An 18717-nucleotide genomic window follows, 5' to 3' on the forward strand; every position below is an offset into this window, starting at 1 on the left:
GTAAATCTACACTCGTGGCCAGGTAAACCACCGCGTTCACGAAAATGGAGTCACGTGGCCTGCTATATTAAGAAGACCTGCTCTATTGACGTTAGAATGGGCAAAACAAGTGACCCACGCTACTTTGAGCGAGGTATGATCGTCGGTAGCAAACACGCCGGTTCCAGTATCTCAGAAACCACCGGCCTCCTGGGCTTTTCACGCACAACAGTGTCTAGGGTTTACCGAGAATGGTGCTACAAACACAACCATCCAGTCAACAGCAGTCCTGATGGCCAAAACAGCTCGTTGATGAGAGAGGTCGAAGGAGAATGGTAAGTATTGTGCAAGCTAACAGGTAGCCGCAAACAGACAAATAACGGCGCAGTACAACAGTGGTGTGCAGAACGGCATCTCGGACAACTTTTCCTGGCACACGTTAGGTCCCTTGGTAACAATTGAGCAACAATTGAACGCCAGGCAAAGTGTGGTTTGTTCTGGAGGAAAAAGGGGGGTTCAACCCGATACTTGATGACCTAATAAACTGTCAGGTGACTGTATATTGGCCCTGAATGACAGTACATAGTAAAGTGTACAGTAAAATGCACTTGCGAAATAAACACAAAGCCATTGTTTGAATTAAGAAAAAATCGATGTGTACATTCATTTCATAGAGAAACACAAAAAGAGGAACCGTTCGCTGTGTCCCCTAGTGTTCTGCCTTTTACAGCAACTCAACATTTATATATCTCTTTGTCAGAGAGTCTTCTCCCACTTTCAGTGTGCCCCTGGGCTAATGATTTTAGTCTGCGTATGCTCCTGTAGGCAGAGGATTATAGTCAGGCTGCGCTGCTCTCTCTGTCAGCCTCCTGGCTGTGTGTGTGTGTGTGTGTGTGTGTGTGTGTGTGTGTGTGTGTGTGTGTGTGTGTGTGTGTGTGTGTGTGTGTGTGTGTGTGTGTGTGTGTGTGTGTGTGTGTGTGTGTGTGTGTGTGTGTGTGTGTGTGTGTGTGTGTGTGTGTGTGTGTGAGTCCAACTCAACTGGCTAATAGGCATCACCATGGTAACACCATTAGATAGAGATGGGGAGAGCTATTTACACACACACACACACACACACACACACACACACACACACACACACACACACACACACACACACACACACACACACACACACACACACACACACACGGGCTAAAAGAAGATGACTTCCTCTCGTTTCTATTCTGTGGCTAACCATTCTCTGAAGCGGATACGGACCCGTGTTCTCTCGTGCAGATGTTGCGTTGTGCTACTTCTCCAAAAAATAACTATTTTTAAAACACCGCCACCACTCGACTATTTCCTGCCCAAGACTGCCCTTCTAATTTCTGCTCCAGTCCAAAGGCTGCCTCTGAGCGTATACATGTGTCCTTTCCTGTAATTATTCTCTAGGCGGTGAAGTTACAGACAGACCTCCCCAGGAGGTATGAGGCAGCTACTCGTGTGTGTGTGTGTGTGTGTGTGTGTGTGTGTGTGTGTGTGTGTGTGTGTGTGTGTGTGTGTGTGTGTGTGTGTGTGTGTGTGTGTGTGTGTGTGTGTGTGTGTGTGTGTGTGTGTGTGTGTGTGTGTGTGTACACCTATCTCAATACAGCTCTAACACTTCTCACTGGCTCGGATACTTCAGTTATCGATGTACAGCAACAACAAACAAAAAACACTTCCCAGCAGATCAGACTGTAAGTGAGGATGGAATTAAAAGAGTCTGATGAGGTGATGGAATAGCACATGAACGTGTTATCACTAGACGACTGTGTGTGTGTGTGTGTAGCCACATGGCATCGATGTCACCCGCCATCTTTAATGGTCAGTTGCTTAGCCGTAATGTCTTACTGTGACTATACGTCCACTCTACTTCCTAAGCCCCACACACACCTGTAAGTGCAACAGAAATGTCTGAAAGTGCAGGCGCAAGTGAAAACCAAGCCTTTGGAAAAACACAGATGTATTTGTCATATTGTACATGTTATTGTAAGCTTATGAGGTATGCAGGGAGGGTGCCACTGTACAGTCCAGTGTGACTTAGCTGTACGCCTGCTGACTGACTTTGGGAAGTTGTTTTTGTGGAATGTTCAGATTCCCGAGCCCTCAGACCCACCTGCCCTGAAAACAGATCTGTGCCCTGTGCCAACCCTGTCAGTCCCTGTCACGTCCATGTCTGTCAATGGGGTGAGGAGGTCACCCTATCCTTGCTGACACTGTGATGTGTCAATGCATTGGTCTCCTCTTTGCTGATAGACATGAACAGACTTTTCTCCTTAACTTATTTAACTCTGTACTGACATTTAACTCGAACATGTATGTGTATTACGTCAAATGTAAATGACCACTGAACAGCACGAAAAATTCCTGGTTGGCTTTACATGTATTTATACTAACACACATGACAGGGAACTTTCACATTTTACATTTGTCATTTAGCAGACGCTCTTATCCAGAGCGACTTAAAGTTAGTGTATTAATCTTAATATAGCTAGGTGGGACAGGCACAGGAAGTACATTTTTCCTCAATAAGTGCAAGTGCTGATTAAGGTTTTTTTTTTTTTTGGGGGGGGGGGGGGGGTCGTGGTGACGAGGAGGATTATTTGAGATGCTGTTTGAAGAGGTATGATTTCAGATGTTTTCTGGAAGATGGACAGGGACCCTGCTGTCCTAGCTTCAGGGGGAAGCTGGTTCCACCATTGGGCTGGACTGCGCGGGAGCTGCCCTCCCGTAGGGGTGGGAGGTCCAAGAGACCTGAGGTGGCAGAACGGAGTGCTCGGGTTGGGGTGTAGGGTTACAGCATAGCATGAAGGTAGGGAGAGGCAGTTTATCTTGCTGTTCCGTAGGTAAGCCCCATGGTCTTGTAGTGGATGCAAGCTTCAACTGAGGAGGAGTGGGGTGACATGAGAGAACTTGGGAAGGTTGAAAACCAGGTGGGCTGCAGCGTTCTGGATAAGTTGTAGGGGTTTGATGGCACAAGCGGGGAGCCATGCCAACAATGAGTTGCAGTAGTCCAGACGGGAAAGGATAAGTGCCTGGATTAGGACCTGCACCGCTTCCTGTGTGAGGTAGGGTCGTACTCTACAGATGTTGCAGAGCGTGAACCTGCAGGGGCAAGTCACTGCTTTGATGTTTGCAGAGAATGACAGGGTGTTGTCCAGTTTCACACAAAGGTTCTTTGCACTATGGAAGGGCAACACTGTCAACTGTGATGGCGAGATCTTTGAGTGGGCAGGCCTTACCTTCTTGCAGAGCCGAGTGTCTTGGTGTATAGAGAGAAGAGGAAAGGGCTTAGAACCGAGCCCTGGGGGACACCAGTAGTGAGAGTATGGAATGCAGACACACATCCTCTCCACATTGCAGGGTAGGATGCAATCCAAGAGTGTGTATAGCCTGAGAGGCTCCGCCCTGAGATGGTGGATAGGAGGATCTGATGGTTCAGTGTCGAAGGCAGGGGATAGATTTAGGAGAATGAGAACAGAGGAGAGAGAGTCAGCTTTGGCAGTGAGGAGAGCCTCCGAGAAGATCAGTCTCAGTTGAGTGACCCGGTTGGGATCAAGAAGATCGTTTTGAGAGAAATAACAAGAAAGTTGATCAGACAGCACACTCAAGTGTTTTGGAAATCAAATAAAAAAGGGATACAGGTCTATAGTTTTCGACGTCAGATGAGGGGAGCAACTCAGAGGGGACACAGCCAGTGGTCAGGGATGAGTTGATGAGGAATGGGAGAAGGTCTCCAGAGATGGTCTGGAGAAGGGAGGAGGGGATGGGGTCGAGCGGGCTGGTTGTCGGGCGGCCAGACCTTACTAGTCACATGATATCATCTGGAGAGAGAGGGGAGAAAGAGTTCAAGGCATACGGGTAGTTCTGTGTGATTGAAACCAGTGGACTCAATAGGCTGAGTGAATAAGTAGTGGATGTAGTCAACCTTTTTTTCCAAAGTGGTTGACAAAGTACTCTGCAGGGATGGAGGGTTAAGGAGGGAGGAGAAGGTAGAAAAGAGTTTCCTAGGGTTAGAGGCAGACGCTTGAAATTGAAAGTGGCTTCAGCCACTTACAGAGGAATACATAGGAAGAGAAGGTAGAGATGAGGGAGGGAAAGGATGATAGGTCCTCTGGAAGTTTAGTTCTGCGCTATTTTTGCTCAGCTGCCCTCGTCCCTGTTCTGTACGCTCGCAATGAGTCACTCAGCCAAGGAGATGGAGGGGAGGGCCGACCTGGCCGGGAGGAGAAGGGACAGTGCGAGTCATAGAATGTGGAAAGGGAGGAGAGTAGAGTTGAAGATGCAGAATCAGGAGACAGGAGGGAGAAGGATGATAGGATAGAAGAGTGAATATTGGGACAGTGCATGAGCATCTGGGTAGGGGCTGAGCGGTTAGGGTTGGAGGAAAGGAGACAGAAAGGAAGCAAAGTAGTGACCTGGATAAGGATTGCAGTGAGATTAGTAGGCGAACAGCCTCTAGCAAAGAGGTCAAGAATATTGCGTGCCTTGTGAGTTGGTGGGGATTGCGAAAGGGTGAGGTGAAAAGAGGCGAGGAGGGAAAGAGAGAGTTGGAAAGTAACGAATCGAAAGAAGATGTTGGGAGGTTAAAGTTGCCAAGTACGAAGAGCCGGTGAGCCATTGTCAGGAAAGGAGCTTATCAAGATGTGAAGCTCATTGAGCAATTCTCCAAGGGCACCTGGTGGGCGATGGATGACAATAATGTTAAGCTTGAGTGGACAAGTGACAGTGACAGCATGGAATTCAAATCAGGAGATGGACAGGTGAGAGAGGCAGAAAAGAGAAAATCTCCGCTTAGGAGAAATGAGTAGCCCTGTTCCACCACCACAATGACCAGATGCTCTCAGACTATGAGAGAAAACATAGTCCGATGAAGGAAGAGCATCGGGATTAGCAGTGTTCTCTGGGGTGCTCCATGTCTCCGTCAGGGCCAAAACGTCAAGGGACTGAAGGGCAGCATAGGCTTAGATGAACTCTGCGTTCTTGGCCGCTATTCCAAACATGTGCCAGAGAACACAGAATTCCACATGGGATGTTTGCGCAGTATACATTACATTAGAACGGTAGCAGCCAAGGAGTGGGAAGAGTCTGTAAAGCCTATCGGGAGAGGTGAGAGAGTGGTGTGGAGCCTTCCTCGAACAACTTTGTTTCGGCGACGGTCTTAGTTTTTGTGACATAACCGCCAATGACACGACCGCCACTTACACCTCCCTGTACTAATTGCTGATTGTCTAGGAGAGATGAAACCACTCCCCCTCCAATACTGCCACTGGTTACAAAAACAAGTCACAAATTGATCTACCCCTCGATCCTGGTTGATGTGTCAACAATCACCTGAGATTTAATAGCAGTCAGCAGTTCGCACACCAAGTAGGCCACTGGGTAGACAGGCATCACTTAAAGTTATTGGCCCTCGCTAGCAAAAAGGCCATACTAGAACACAACAGACAGACCAAAAAATATATACCTTTCACTCCTGGAAATATCAGGAGTCCTCTAGCTGTAGAATGAAGTAAATGACTAATATGTTTCTACATTGAAAATAGAATCAATCAAACACTAGATGAGGGCGTCTGTTACTTCGACCACTAAGGAGAACGCGGCACCGCAGGCCGAAACGTGGCTTAGGTTTACCCACACACAGAGTGTGCGGCGGGCTTTCTTTCTTGTTCTTTGAACCACTCTGTTCACTCTCCTGCAGGAGAGATGAGGAATGACCTGTACGTGACGCTGGAGAAAGGAGAGTTTGAGAAAGGAGGGAAGAGTGTTGCTAGGAACGTGGAGATCACGGTCTATGTGCTGGACATCGAAGGCCAGGTCATGAAGGTAAGATGACACATTCCTTAATTACTCCATTCATTACTTTGAGCAAATTTAGTTTTTCTTATTACAGCCATGATTGGGCTTTCAATTCTCATAGCTGTACTGTATCAGTCAGGCTGATGTCGAAGGCCTATATGGGTACGTCTGGTTGAGTGTTGATGAGGATGAGTGTTGGTCCATTGGTAGGTTACTCATTTTCTCTGTAAAAACACTGTGGTTTCCTGATCAGACAGGATGCTGCTGCCATACACAGAAAATAGATTTGATTCTGTTGCCAGTAGAGCTCTCCTCTGCATGCAACCCTGTCACTCACTCCGTACAGAGCAAGAGACAGAGAGTGCTGTGCGTCACAGGTCCAGTAAACAGTGTGTGTGTCCTGCAATCTCCCTCCTCTCGCCATTTCTTTCATCTCCACCTACCTATTAACACCCCTCTCTCCCCACTCTCTTTCCTCTTTCCTCTCCCCTCTCTCCCCGTCTATCCTCTCTCTCCTCCCTCCTTTCTCTCCCCTCTCTTTATCCTCCCCCTTTCTCTACCGCCCTACCTCTCTACCTCTCTCCTGTTCTCTCTCTCCTCCAGAGTTATGTAGCGGCTGGTTCAGGGGAGCCTGGTGGGGATGTATACCACTCCTTTGTGCTCTACCACAACAACAGTCCCCACTGGGCTGAGCAGATCAAACTACCCATCCCTGTGGACATGTTCAGGGGCTCTCATGTCCGCTTTGAGTTCAGACACTGCTCCAGTAAGACACTACTCCACCACTACTCTGGGATAGTGTATTGTTTGTGTGGGGGGAAGAAGGATACTTGTGTGTGTACGTTATTCTGGTTGTGTGTGTGTGTGTATGTGTGTACTCCAATATTACTATATACACTACCGTTCAAAAGTTTGGGGTCACTTAGAAATGTCCTTGTTTCCCATGAAAACATACATGAAATGAGTTACAAAATGAATAGGAAATATAGTCAAGACATTGACAAGGTTATAAATAATGATTTTTAATTGAAATAATAATTGTCCTTCAAACTTTGCTTTCGTCAAAGAATCCTCCATTTGTATAGTGACCAAGTCGCTAAATTGGCGACAATGTGTGGGGCAGAAGCCGCAAGGTCAGAGGTCACAGTTGGGTCAGAGGTCAGGGGAGACATTTACAGAGATCTGTGGGCTTATTTAGATTTAAGAGTTGCAGCGGAGGCACCACGATGTGATTTCAATTGACATAATATGTACGTTAACTTTTCAATTGACATAATATGTACGTTAACTTTTCAATTGACATTAGCAATGGACGGTCATGTTATCGTAAGCTTATAAGGTATGCAGGGAGGGTGCAACGGTACAGTACAGTGTGACTCAGCTATACGCCTTTTGCCAGCCTTTTGGGCGTTGTTGTTGTTGCAGAGAGAGAGTTTGGGGGCTTGGCAACAGACATTCTTGCACTGCAGCTTAAAATTGACCGTAAATCTCCCAGTCACGTTAGCCTATAGTGTAGCCGCTAGCCAGTAAGCATGTTAACAACAAACTATTAAACTACCCTCACAAAGCAACGTTGCAGTTTTGAAACCGCAGTAAAAGTGCTGTACCTTCAGCCGACTGTGGTATTTTGGACACAGTAATTGCAGAAGGACTGCAGTTATACTGTACTCTGACTGCAATCTTTTTTGTAAGGGTATGCAAGAAATATGTCTTCATCTTAACAATATTACACACTTGAATAATGCAACAATCCACAAGCATGTGTAGACAACAATAAATGAAATGATTGTCCGTACACTCATTACATTTTAGCTTCAAGACAAAAGCAGTTATTGCTAGCTAGCTAGACGTGAGCATTTCACAGCTTTACATGACAGTAATGAGTCTCTTCTGGATTTTTTCCCCCCGATACGGCTCAAGAATCTCCTTCAACATTTGTCAGTGTAAAAAGGGCCTGTGTCTCAGAATCTCCTCATATTCCTCTTCCAGTTGAGCGAGTCTCGGTATGTCTCCCTCTCCCACGACATTAAGGAACACATCTTATGTGATGTCCACTTCCTGCTCTGACACAAGGCTGCCCTTATGGGCATACTGCAGCCTCTACACAACTATGACTCATAGGTGTTGTTTTTCTACCTGCTACCTTAAAGGTGCCATTTTCCCTCACTTCCCCCGAGGCTCTTAAAATAGAGATTAGAGCTTTCGGGTTGAACGGATGCATAACACGGGTGTCTGGTGAGGGGAGGATGGCTCATAATAATGGCTGGAGTGGAGTAAATGGAATGAACTCCATTCCAGCCATTGCTGTAGTGCCATCATCCCCAATTAAGGTGCCACCTGTGATGCGTAACGGCGCCGTCTAGTGCTCTATAGTATAGCTGTCTGATCGTAGGGTAGCCGAGAGTAGCGGCGACCTGTGTGTTTTCCCGGGATAGTGACGTTGGAATGTGTGCGGTGTTCCACAGCCAAAGACAAAGGAGAGAAGAAGCTGTTTGGCTACTCCTTCGTTCATCTGATGCAGGAAGACGGACGGACACTGCCGGACGGCACCCACGAGCTCATCATTCACAAGGTACCCGAGTCCTACTGTGCGCACGCACACACGCAGTCATTTCTCACCCGTCCACTGTGGTAGTCGTCACTTAGGTAGGCGCTCCACGTTAGTGGCGGATGAGTCAGTCCATGCCGTTTAACGCACGTCTCTTTGAGACCTTGAGGGGGGAAAACGCCATAATAATTCAGTCCCGGTATTATTATTGATTGTGGCTGCATGGCTCCACAGTGAAGGCTTAGGTGGGTCAGATGCTTCAGCAATGAGCAGGCTAGCAGGATGACGAGTAATATCTGTGTATGTGATGTCCACTAACTGTGAGACATGGCTGGAGTGTGTGTGTGTGTGTGTGTGTGTGTGTGTGTGTGTGTGTGTGTGTGTGTGTGTGTGTGTGTGTGTGTGTGTGTGTGTGTGTGTGTGTGTGTGTGTGTGTGTGTGTGTGTGTGTGTGTGTGTGTGTGTGTGCTGGGTGGGTGGGTATTTTCTGTGAGCACTCACTCAAACATGCACAAATACACACACACACACATCACATGCTCACACGGCTATTTCCCGTTGAGACTTTTCCAGCTTATACTCTGTCATAAACAGGCGCTTGCCATCCCAGCTGGTTTTTATTGCTACCCCAGTAAGCTCTCCACTTAACACATGCCCTGTCCAAAGCAAACAGCAGCTAAACCAACCCTCAGGCATTGCCAATTAAACATAGCTCTACACTACGGGGCCTGTTTTGGGTGTAGCTCTGAGTAATTGCAGGTTGAGGTAGACGGGGCTAGGGAGCATAAGCTGCAGAGACGGAGGTAACAGAGCACCCAATAGTTCGCTGCAGGCTAGCAAGGAACTGTTCTGCGAGACGGGCAGGGCTCGTTAGCACCTAAGGCAGGGTAAGAGAGCATGCACGGGTTGTGGATAGTCTGGACTATTCTGAGACGGAGAAAGACACACAGGCAGGGTTAAAGAGGTTTTGTCCTGAAAGAGAGACAATATAATCCAAGGTACTGTAGAGAGACCGACAGGTTATAGGTTGTCTAGACCCATCTTAGTTGGACAGTCCTACAGGGAGAGAACAGAGGAGTTGAGACAGTGGGAAGAACCGTTATGCAGCCACTCCCTCCCTGTGGTTCTGGGCTTGGCTCTCTTGCAGGTTCACCCCGCTGCTCTTTCCTCGTCCAGCTCACCACCTCATTAAGAAGACTCCCACTGCGGACAGGTCATTTCCCCTAACGCACGAGAAACCGAGAGATTTAAAAAATCACCTTGGCCTGGCTTCAGATGCGTGAAGTGCTATAATTCATAACAAATGCAGCTGCTTTTGGAGCCGTGCGCTTTGAAGTGCGTACATGCGTCTCCCCTTTTGTGGATCTCACATGTGCTATTTACCTGAGACAGCCGGTTCTCCGTAGGATTTTAGGGGAGTTGAGGGGGGGTCGTGTTGTGTTGTTTTCCATTGGCGTAGAAAATCCACTTACCGTCTGATGGAAGTCAGGGCAAAACAATTGGCGCGGCCTAGTTCCTCATCGCCAAAATGAGGAAGAGGGATTCAGCACTAACCACGTGTAGGCATCAGCGTGGGAGTAGCCTGCCTGAACTGTTAGTCAGAACACACTTAAACACGAGCTTCAAAATACTCTCCAGTCTCTGCCGATACATTAGAAAGCATGGCTAAAATCATTTAAAGTCTGAGAAATGGAAAATGCACCGTGCTCACTTTATAGTGTCCCCAGCCCTTTGCAACGTTTAATTGAAAGAAATATACTGTAGTTTGAATGATGGTGGTAATAATAATAATAATATATTAAATCCCACCATGAGCACTTTCCGGGGTGTATGGAAGCAGCATATTGTAGTGGAAGAAACTCCTTAATGTTTGAGAATGCAGTTTAAGTAACGAACCAAATACCGTGGTACATTAGCCTTTTTCTCCAGCCTCCTGTAGTGGCTCTAACCCACTGCTGCATCTCTGCTCCTTTCAGTGTGAGGAGAATGCTAACCTCCAGGACTCGAGCTGCTACCTCAAGCTGCCCTTCTCCAAAGCCAATCTGCCCGGCAACAACCAGGCTGTGAAAAGCACTAAGGAATGTTTTTGGATCACCTCCTTCCTCTGCTCCACTAAACTCACACAGAATGGTAAGACGTCAAAAGCACTAGAGCATGCATCTGCACGGTAGACCCTACACCCGAACCAGTAGACCCACACCTTTCCCACACCACTGTAGGCCTGCTCCAACTTTCAATGGATCTATTATCCAGCGACAGATCACTTACTAGTGTAAAGTGTAATCGGGTCTGTTTCTGACTCGTCCGGAGTTGTTGTCTTGCCTTGAATATTACTGTAGAATTGTTGAATTCTCAAACGGTCTACCACTCCGTGTAAATATTCTGAAATGTGAGCTGCACAAAGTGAGTCGAGACATTGTGCAAGGAATATGTCTAGTTTATTGTCTGGGGAAATACAGGTACTTCCTCACATCTAGACTGACAGCATGTTGCAGACACCTTCAGAAGTGCAGGTGGAGTGCAGGTGGAGTCCTTTATTCTTCAACCCGGATATTTTATTCATATCGTCTGGGGATTTTAACACTGGGTGAATTGCTTTATGTCTTTTTAAAGCTCGCTACATTATGAGATGGCGTCATTATTTTGATTTTTATGGATTGTTTGAATGTAAATGTGTTGTCTTATTAAATCTTTTAAATAGAATAGAATTGCATTGTTATTTTTCCCCAGAAGGAGCTTCAGTAATTCAATTATAACACTTAAACCATACGCCCTCATATTGCTTTGACAGAAATGTTCTAGATTTCCCAAATAGTGATGCAAAGTTGTTTCTCTGTCTGTGTCTAAGAACCAAGAGTCAACAGTCTCTCACTAACCGAGGTTGTCCATGATGTAACGGTGGTTGTTTCTCTTCATGTGTCTCTGTAGGTGACATGTTAGACCTGCTGAAGTGGAGAGCCCACCCAGAGAGGATCAATGACAGCCTGTTAAAGCTGAAAGAGATCGATGGCTCTGAGATAGTCAAGGTACCGCCCCCCCCCGGGGCCTCCCATCTTCACCCTGATTGGTTCAGGATCACGTCACTCAAACAATGTCCTGTTCAGATTGACCTTTTTGTGATTTGCTTGAAAATGTCTGCCAATCTTCAAAACAGAAATGTGTTCTAGATGTGTTTTATAGATGTATCATATGATTGTCACCACATGATCTCGTAGATATTCACTCATGTATGTCTATCGCTCTATCTCTCCCGCACCAGTTTTTACAGGACACACTTGATACTCTCTTTGGGATCTTGGACGAGAGTTCCCAGAGGTATGGGCTGAAGGTGTTTGACTGCCTGGTAAGTGGCTACTGCTTCTGGGGTCTTCTATTTCCTAGCATATTGTGTTCTCCCTCCCTGACAGCTAAATCGTTAGTTGATTCGACACACTGCTGGTTGAATGCTGGTTGGAGCCAGGATTGGGATGTCATGACTGCAGAACTAATTGTGTGTGTGTGCGTGCGCATGAGTCGGGAAGTAGACCAAGCCTCATTAGAGAAGAAGGCCTGTGTCCAATAGTGGCTTACTGTGGTCAGAGAGAAAAAGCGCAATGATGCATGGTGAACACAGACACACACACTGGAAGCTTGAGCCAATGGATGTGCTTAATATTGTAACGGTTCACAGCCTTCGCTGATCAATCCCAGCCATTCTGCATCACTCTAATATAGAGCTGAGGGATTGATCTGCTTGCAATTAACTTGGTCCACTCACTCACTCACTCATCTCTGCTCTTGTTCATCATGGGTGAAAGTGAGCCAGTCAAACTGCCTTTGTGACTGCATGATGAATCTGGACAACTAGGCCAGTTTGTGTCACATAGGAGGTTAGGTTGAATAAATATATATACATTTTTTTGGAATGTAACCTTTATTTAACTAGGCAAGTCAGTGAAGAACAAATTCTTATTTACAATGGTGTTCGTTGTTGGCTCAATAAAGAGTGTTGCATTTTGTGGCAAGCATGTGAGTTATTTCCCTTTCTCTTTCAGGTCCACATCATTAACCTGCTACAGGACAGCAAGTTCCATCATTTCAAGCCCGTCATGGACACCTACATCGAGAGTCATTTTGCTGGAGCCTTGTCTTACAGGTGTGTTTCTCTCGTTCTCCTCCTAGTGTGTATTATGGTTGTTTTACGGTTGTCCTATGGTAAGGCCTACGGTATACTACCTGGTGATAATGATGGGGGTGGCAAAAGGTGCTTCAGTGGTGTGAACGAGTCACCTGCGGCGCCACCTGTTTTGAAAACTATAATTAGGATCACGCGTCCTCAATGTCTCACGTTGATTTGGGCCTGCAAGCACACACTTCCTGCCACATACGCTCACTGTTCCTCAGACGCTGTGCCGTCGCCTCAAACTCACATTGTGATACACTCGCACTGTTCTGCCCACACTGCCTGCTAAGCGCTCACGCTGCTCATTTCTCACTAACACCCCTCTCCTGTCAGGCTCACAGCTAAAGCGCTCACCTCTCCCTCACCTAAAATAAACTCAATAAACTCAATAAACTCACCGTCATATATAGAGAGAGTGTGTTGCCTGCCTCTAGACTCATCGTCTACGGTGGTTTAGTTGTACACTAGTATGTACACTATACACTACCGTTCAAAAGTTTTGGGTCACTTAGAAATGTCCTTGTTTTCCACGAAAACATACATGAAATGAGTTGCAAAAAGAATAGGAAATATAGTCAAGATGTTGACAAGGTTATAAATAACGATTTAGAATTGAAATAATAATTGTGTCCTTCAAGCGTTGCTTTTGTCAAAGAATCCTCCATTTGCAGCAATTACAGCCTTGCAGCCTTTGGCATTCTAATTGTCAATTTGTTGAGGTACCCTGAAGAGATTTCACTCCATGCTTCCTGAAGCACCTCCCACGAGTTGGGTTGGCTTGATGGGCACTTCTTACGTACCATACGGTCAAGCTGCTCCCACAACAGCTCAATAGGGTTGAGATCCGGTGACTGTGCTGGCCAGTCCATCATAGACAAAATACCAGCTGACTGCTTCATCCCTAAATAATTCTTGCATAGTTTGGAGCTGTGCTTTGGGTCATTGTCCTGTTGTAGGAGGAAACTGGCTCCAATTAAGTGCTGTCCAGAGGGTATGGCATGGTGTTGCAAAATTGAATGATTGCCTTCAAGAGCCCTTTTACTCTGTACAAATCTCCCACTTAACCACCACCAAAGCACCCCCAGACCATCACATTGCCTCCACCATGCTTGACAGGTGGCATCAAGCACTCCTCCAGCATATTTTCATTTTTTCTGCATCACACGACTGTTCTTCTTTGTGATCCGAACACCTCAAACCTAGATTTGTCTGTCCATAACACTTTTTTCCAATCTTCCCTGTCCAGTGTCTGTGTTCTTTTGTCCATCTTAATGTTTTCTTTTTATTGGCCAGTCTGAGATATGGCTTTTTCTTTGCAAGTCTGCCAAGAAGGCCAGCATCCCAGTGTCGCTCTTCACTGTTGATGTTGAGACTGGGTTTTTGCGGGTACTATTTAATGAAGCTGAGGACTTGTGAGGCGTCTGTTTCTCAAACTAGACACTCTAATATACTTGTCCTCTTGCTCAGTTGTGCACCGGGGCCTCCCACTCCTCTTTCTATTCTGGTTAGGGCCAGTTTGCGCTGTTCTGTGACAGGAGTAGTACACAGCATTGTGCGAGATCTTCAGTTTCTTGGAAATTTCTCGCATGGAATAGCCTTAATTTCTCAGAACAAGAATAGACTGACGAGTTTCAGAAGGTCTTTGTTTCTGGCCATTTTGAGCCTATAATTGAACCCACAAATGCTGATTCCCCAGATACTCAACTAGTCTAAATAAGGTCAGTTTTATTGCTTCTTTAATCAGTACAACAGTTTTCAGCTGTGCTAACATAATTGCAAAAGGGTTTCCTAATGATCAATTAGTATTTTACAGTGATAAACTTGGATTAGCTAACACAACGTGCCAATGGAACACAGGAGTGCTGATAATGGGCCTCTGTACGCCTATGTAGATATTCCATAAAAACTCTGCCGTTTTATAGCTACAATAGTCATTTACAAAATTAACCATGTCTACACTGTATTGCTGATCAATTTGATGTTATTTTAATTGACATAAATTGTGAACGTTAGTGTACATGCAAAGGTATGTGGACACCCCTTCACATTAGTGTATATGGCTGTTTGAGCCACACCAGTTGCTGACAGGTGTATAAAATCAAGCACACAGCCATGCAATCTCCATAGACAAACATTGGCAGTAGAATGGCCTTACCGAAGAACTCAGTGACCTTCAATGTGGCACCGTCATAGGATGCCACCTTTCCAACAAGTCAGTTCGTCAAATTTCTGCCCTGCTATAGCTAGTGATGAATCACACTTCACTATCTCGCAGTCTGACAGACGAATCTAGGTTTGGCGGATGCCAGGAGAACGCCAACTGTCCGACTGCATTGTGCCAACTGTAAAGTTTGGTGGATGAGGAATAATGGTCTGGAGCTGTTTTATATGGTTTGGGCTAGGCCCCTTAGTTCTAGTGAAGGGAAATCTTAATGCTACAACACACAATGACATTCTAGACAATTCTACGCTTCCAACTTTGTGGCAATAGTTTGGTGAAGGCCCTTTCCTGTTTCAGCATGACAATGCCCCCGTGCACAAAATGAGGTCCATGTAGATATCGTTGTGGAAAACTTGACTGGCCTACATAGAGCCTTGACCTCAACCCCATCGAACACCTTTGAGATGCTGACTGCAAGCCAGGTCTAATCGCCCAACATCAATGCCCGACCTCAACAATGCTCTTGTGGCTGAATGGAAAGCCTTCCCAGAAGAGTGGAGGCTGTTTGCGCGGCAAAAGGGGGGACCAACTCTATATTAATGCTCATGATTTTGGAATGAGCGGGTGTCCACATACTTTTGACCATGTATTGTACCAATTCAGTACTAGAAATAACATTGTGCACTTTATTAGCTGGTTATGTCCAACAAAATGGTGTTTGTCTCTTCAGTACGCTATGTGCCCAAGGGAACACCAATCAACGTGCGATCACGTTCCAATCACAGAAAAGCAGGCAAAACATCTCCCACACAGATGTTCATTCTGTGCAAATGACTGTGCTCTCTCCACCATTTTCCCTTGTACTCCTACTGTCTCTTATGATGTTGTTCAATTATCTGTAAGTGTGTGCTCTCAAACCTGCAGTATTGTTATCGCACCATTGCCTTGCCACACAGAGGGTTTTCTAAACCAACCCTTGTGTTCTGTTTCTTTTGTTGCATGAACAGAACACAATCGAAGGTTGTTCAGCCCTAGACGTTGTTTATGAACACCATCGCCATACATTTTTAACAATGCGGGTGTATCACACGCAGAGATTTTACATGCACTGTCAAGCGTTTACTCATGCTGCACCAAGGCGTCCTTTGTGTGTTGCGCCTCTGCGATATGTCGGTGGATGCTTGGGGTTGTTGGTGGAAATGCATTGTGATCGCGGGGAAAGGTCGAGGTCAGTAGTTGATGCTAGACGTGTGTCTTTCGCAGGGACCTGATCAAAGTACTGAAGTGGTACGTGGATCGCATCATAGACGCTGAGCACCAGGATCACATTCAGCAGGTCCTCAATGTGAGTGTGTGCTCCTGAACACACACACACACACACACACACACACACACACACACACACACACACACACACACACACACACACACACACACACACACACACACACACACACACACACACACACACACACACACACACACACACACATCCTCTTCAGCATGTGTTGAGGATATCTCCGTATCATTCATTAGTCTCTTTTTGCCACCTCTCTCTCATTGTTGCTGCATGCAGTTTCAAAAAGTGGAAATGCTACACTTTGGGTGTTCAACATTTCCATTACAAGTTACTTTTAAGGGCCTAGTAACACACTTAAATGCATGGACCCACATCAACGACACTAATATGTTTTCCTATTATGTTTTAAGACCAGTGTTATCTAGCATTATGGTGGATGGGTGATGTTATCAGTGAGTAACTGTGTGTTACTTTATGCCCCCCCCCAGGCCACTGAGTATATCTTTAAGTACATCATCCAGTCCCGGCGTCTCTTCGCCCTCGCCACCGGTGGTCAGAGCGAGGAGGAGTTCCGTTGCTGCGTCCACGAGCTGTTCATGTCCATCCGCTTCTTCCTGTCCCAGGAGAACAAGATCACCAGCCCCATCACCCAGACACAGGTGTGTCGGTGTGTGTGTTTTTCTGACTGTGTGTGTGTGTGTGTGTGTGTGTGTGTGTGTGTGTGTGTGTGTGTGTGTGTGTGTGTGTGTGTGTGTGTGTGTGTGTGTGTGTGTGTGTGTGTGTGTGTGTGTGTGTGTGTGTGTGTGTGTGTGTGTGTGTGTGTGTGTACACGCACGTGCCATTGACACAGTGGCTTGACGCAGTGCAGACATGAAACATGCCCCACATGATTGATAGAGAGCACAGAGGTTATCAACATTGCATCCTGGTCTGTCTTGCTTTATATGCCATGGGTAATAACAGCAGGAGGCAGGCTTCTCTGTGCGTGTGTGCGTGCGTGTTATGTTTCAAGCAATAAGCAATCCCACTTAATTCAGTTTGATTTGTAAGAAAATGTTTTTAATTGAATTTCACGCAGATTATAAACCCTGGAGATACTTTGTAATTCATATTTCATACTTTGTCTTGGGGGGGCTGCACAGCACAAAACCAGGCTGAACTGCTCTCCAGGAAGACTAAAACAAAGCTGCTAAACACACCCACAAATAATCTGAATTACACACAGTGTAGCGTGTGTGTCTGTGTGTCTCTGTCTTCAGCTGATGTCTTTGTTTGTACAGACACACACGGTAGTATGAGGGTGTGTGTGTGTGCTTATTATACACCAGAGACCCGCTTGTCCTCCTTCCCCCAAATCCTCGAGATCCTAATCTACAGTAATACATTATGTGTGTGTGTCCCTGCTCTCTAGTAATCGTCTCTCTCCAGTGGCTCTCTGTTGGCCTCCAGCCTGTCTCTCCCTTGGGCCCTCCACAGATAATGTGTGGGTCTAATTCAAGGTTGCACACTAAGATATAAGCCACTGGTGGGTGGGTGGGTGGGTGGGTGGGTGGGTGTGTGTGTGTGTGTGGTTGTGTGTGTTTACTGCACACTTAGCTGTGTAAACTCCCACAGCAGCCCACCCTAATGAACCCAACTGATAATGACCTGGCCCGTCAGTCTGTCTGTTCACCCTGTTGCGTGAGTGACCATTCACTCTGGCTCTCACTCTCTGCTGGAGATCCTTACCACACACTGCGCTTTTCACCTTGTGTGGGTTGTTATTACACCCTGGTGTCATCATGCTGCTCCACCTGTCCTCCCTTCCAGTACCGCCATGAAATCATTTTAACTAGACACAGAACAGTAACCATGCACAGTAACAGTGTGCACCTCTTAGCACAATCTAGTTAAACAAATGGCTGATTGCTGATCTATTGTCATCTTGATCTACAACCGAACAGAACAACGGCTATAGGAGAATGCAGGTCAAGCCACTCCTAATCCATGTTCATATTTTTAATGACTGGTATACGCCCACACCATTCCAACATAGAATAGCTGCTTTTTTAAACATACTTAACTACCATCTTCTAGAAGGAAAACTATTTTACTCATATTGTAATTAATTGTAGGTCATATTTCATAGCAACCTGGAAACACTGGGCAGTTACTTATAAAGGTAGACTTTGGGCAAAAACGCAAAAAAGAATGGCTTTAAACTGTGTAACTGCTCAATGCACCATTATACCAGGTCATTTTTAATTCTTAAAAACAAATTATGAGTAACATATTTGGACACAGAAGTGCCATTTCTTATCGAGCTCTACAGCTTCCGTTACAAAAAGAAAACCTGTGAAATGACGTCGACGCATGCTGGAGGAGTTACTGGCTAGCTAAAGTGTCTAGCTTAGCTAACAAACTAGCTATGTCGAGTGCAGCGCTCACGACCAGAACGACACATCGATGAACCACCAAAGGCACACCGTGTTTCTGTTTGAAAAATGAGAAAGAGGAGGAGTTGGATTGTTTTTCGTGCTCAACGTCGACCGTTAAAGCTCATTTCCAGCAATTCTACACATTTTGCCGTGGTTTATGACACGCTCATATGCCATCTGGTGGGTTATAACACAACACAATGTGGATTAAGTCCAGGGGTAGGAATGCTTTCTGAAGGCACTGTAGGTTAGAGATGAGGGACATCAAGATATATTATACTGTAGTGGAATTGTGTTTCTGTACAGGCATAGAATAGACGTCCTGCAGTGT

General features: G+C 46.0%; 1 protein-coding gene across 3 annotated transcripts in view; it reads left to right on the forward strand.

The window, feature by feature from the left end:
* LOC123994653 (dedicator of cytokinesis protein 4-like) overlaps positions 1 to 18717 on the forward strand; it is a 162604-nt gene that overhangs the window by 85102 nt on the left and 58785 nt on the right. For all 3 annotated transcript variants that reach the window (XM_046297507.1, XM_046297509.1, XM_046297508.1), the window contains exons 14-22: positions 5702 to 5826; positions 6403 to 6565; positions 8265 to 8371; positions 10323 to 10476; positions 11275 to 11372; positions 11606 to 11689; positions 12381 to 12481; positions 15933 to 16014; positions 16458 to 16628. In XM_046297507.1, coding sequence (XP_046153463.1) covers positions 5702 to 5826; positions 6403 to 6565; positions 8265 to 8371; positions 10323 to 10476; positions 11275 to 11372; positions 11606 to 11689; positions 12381 to 12481; positions 15933 to 16014; positions 16458 to 16628 — 1085 coding nt within the window. The remainder of the gene's footprint in view (positions 1 to 5701; positions 5827 to 6402; positions 6566 to 8264; positions 8372 to 10322; positions 10477 to 11274; positions 11373 to 11605; positions 11690 to 12380; positions 12482 to 15932; positions 16015 to 16457; positions 16629 to 18717) is intronic.

This window comes from Oncorhynchus gorbuscha, linkage group LG14, assembly GCF_021184085.1.
Source record: "Oncorhynchus gorbuscha isolate QuinsamMale2020 ecotype Even-year linkage group LG14, OgorEven_v1.0, whole genome shotgun sequence".
NCBI lineage: Eukaryota > Metazoa > Chordata > Actinopteri > Salmoniformes > Salmonidae > Oncorhynchus > Oncorhynchus gorbuscha.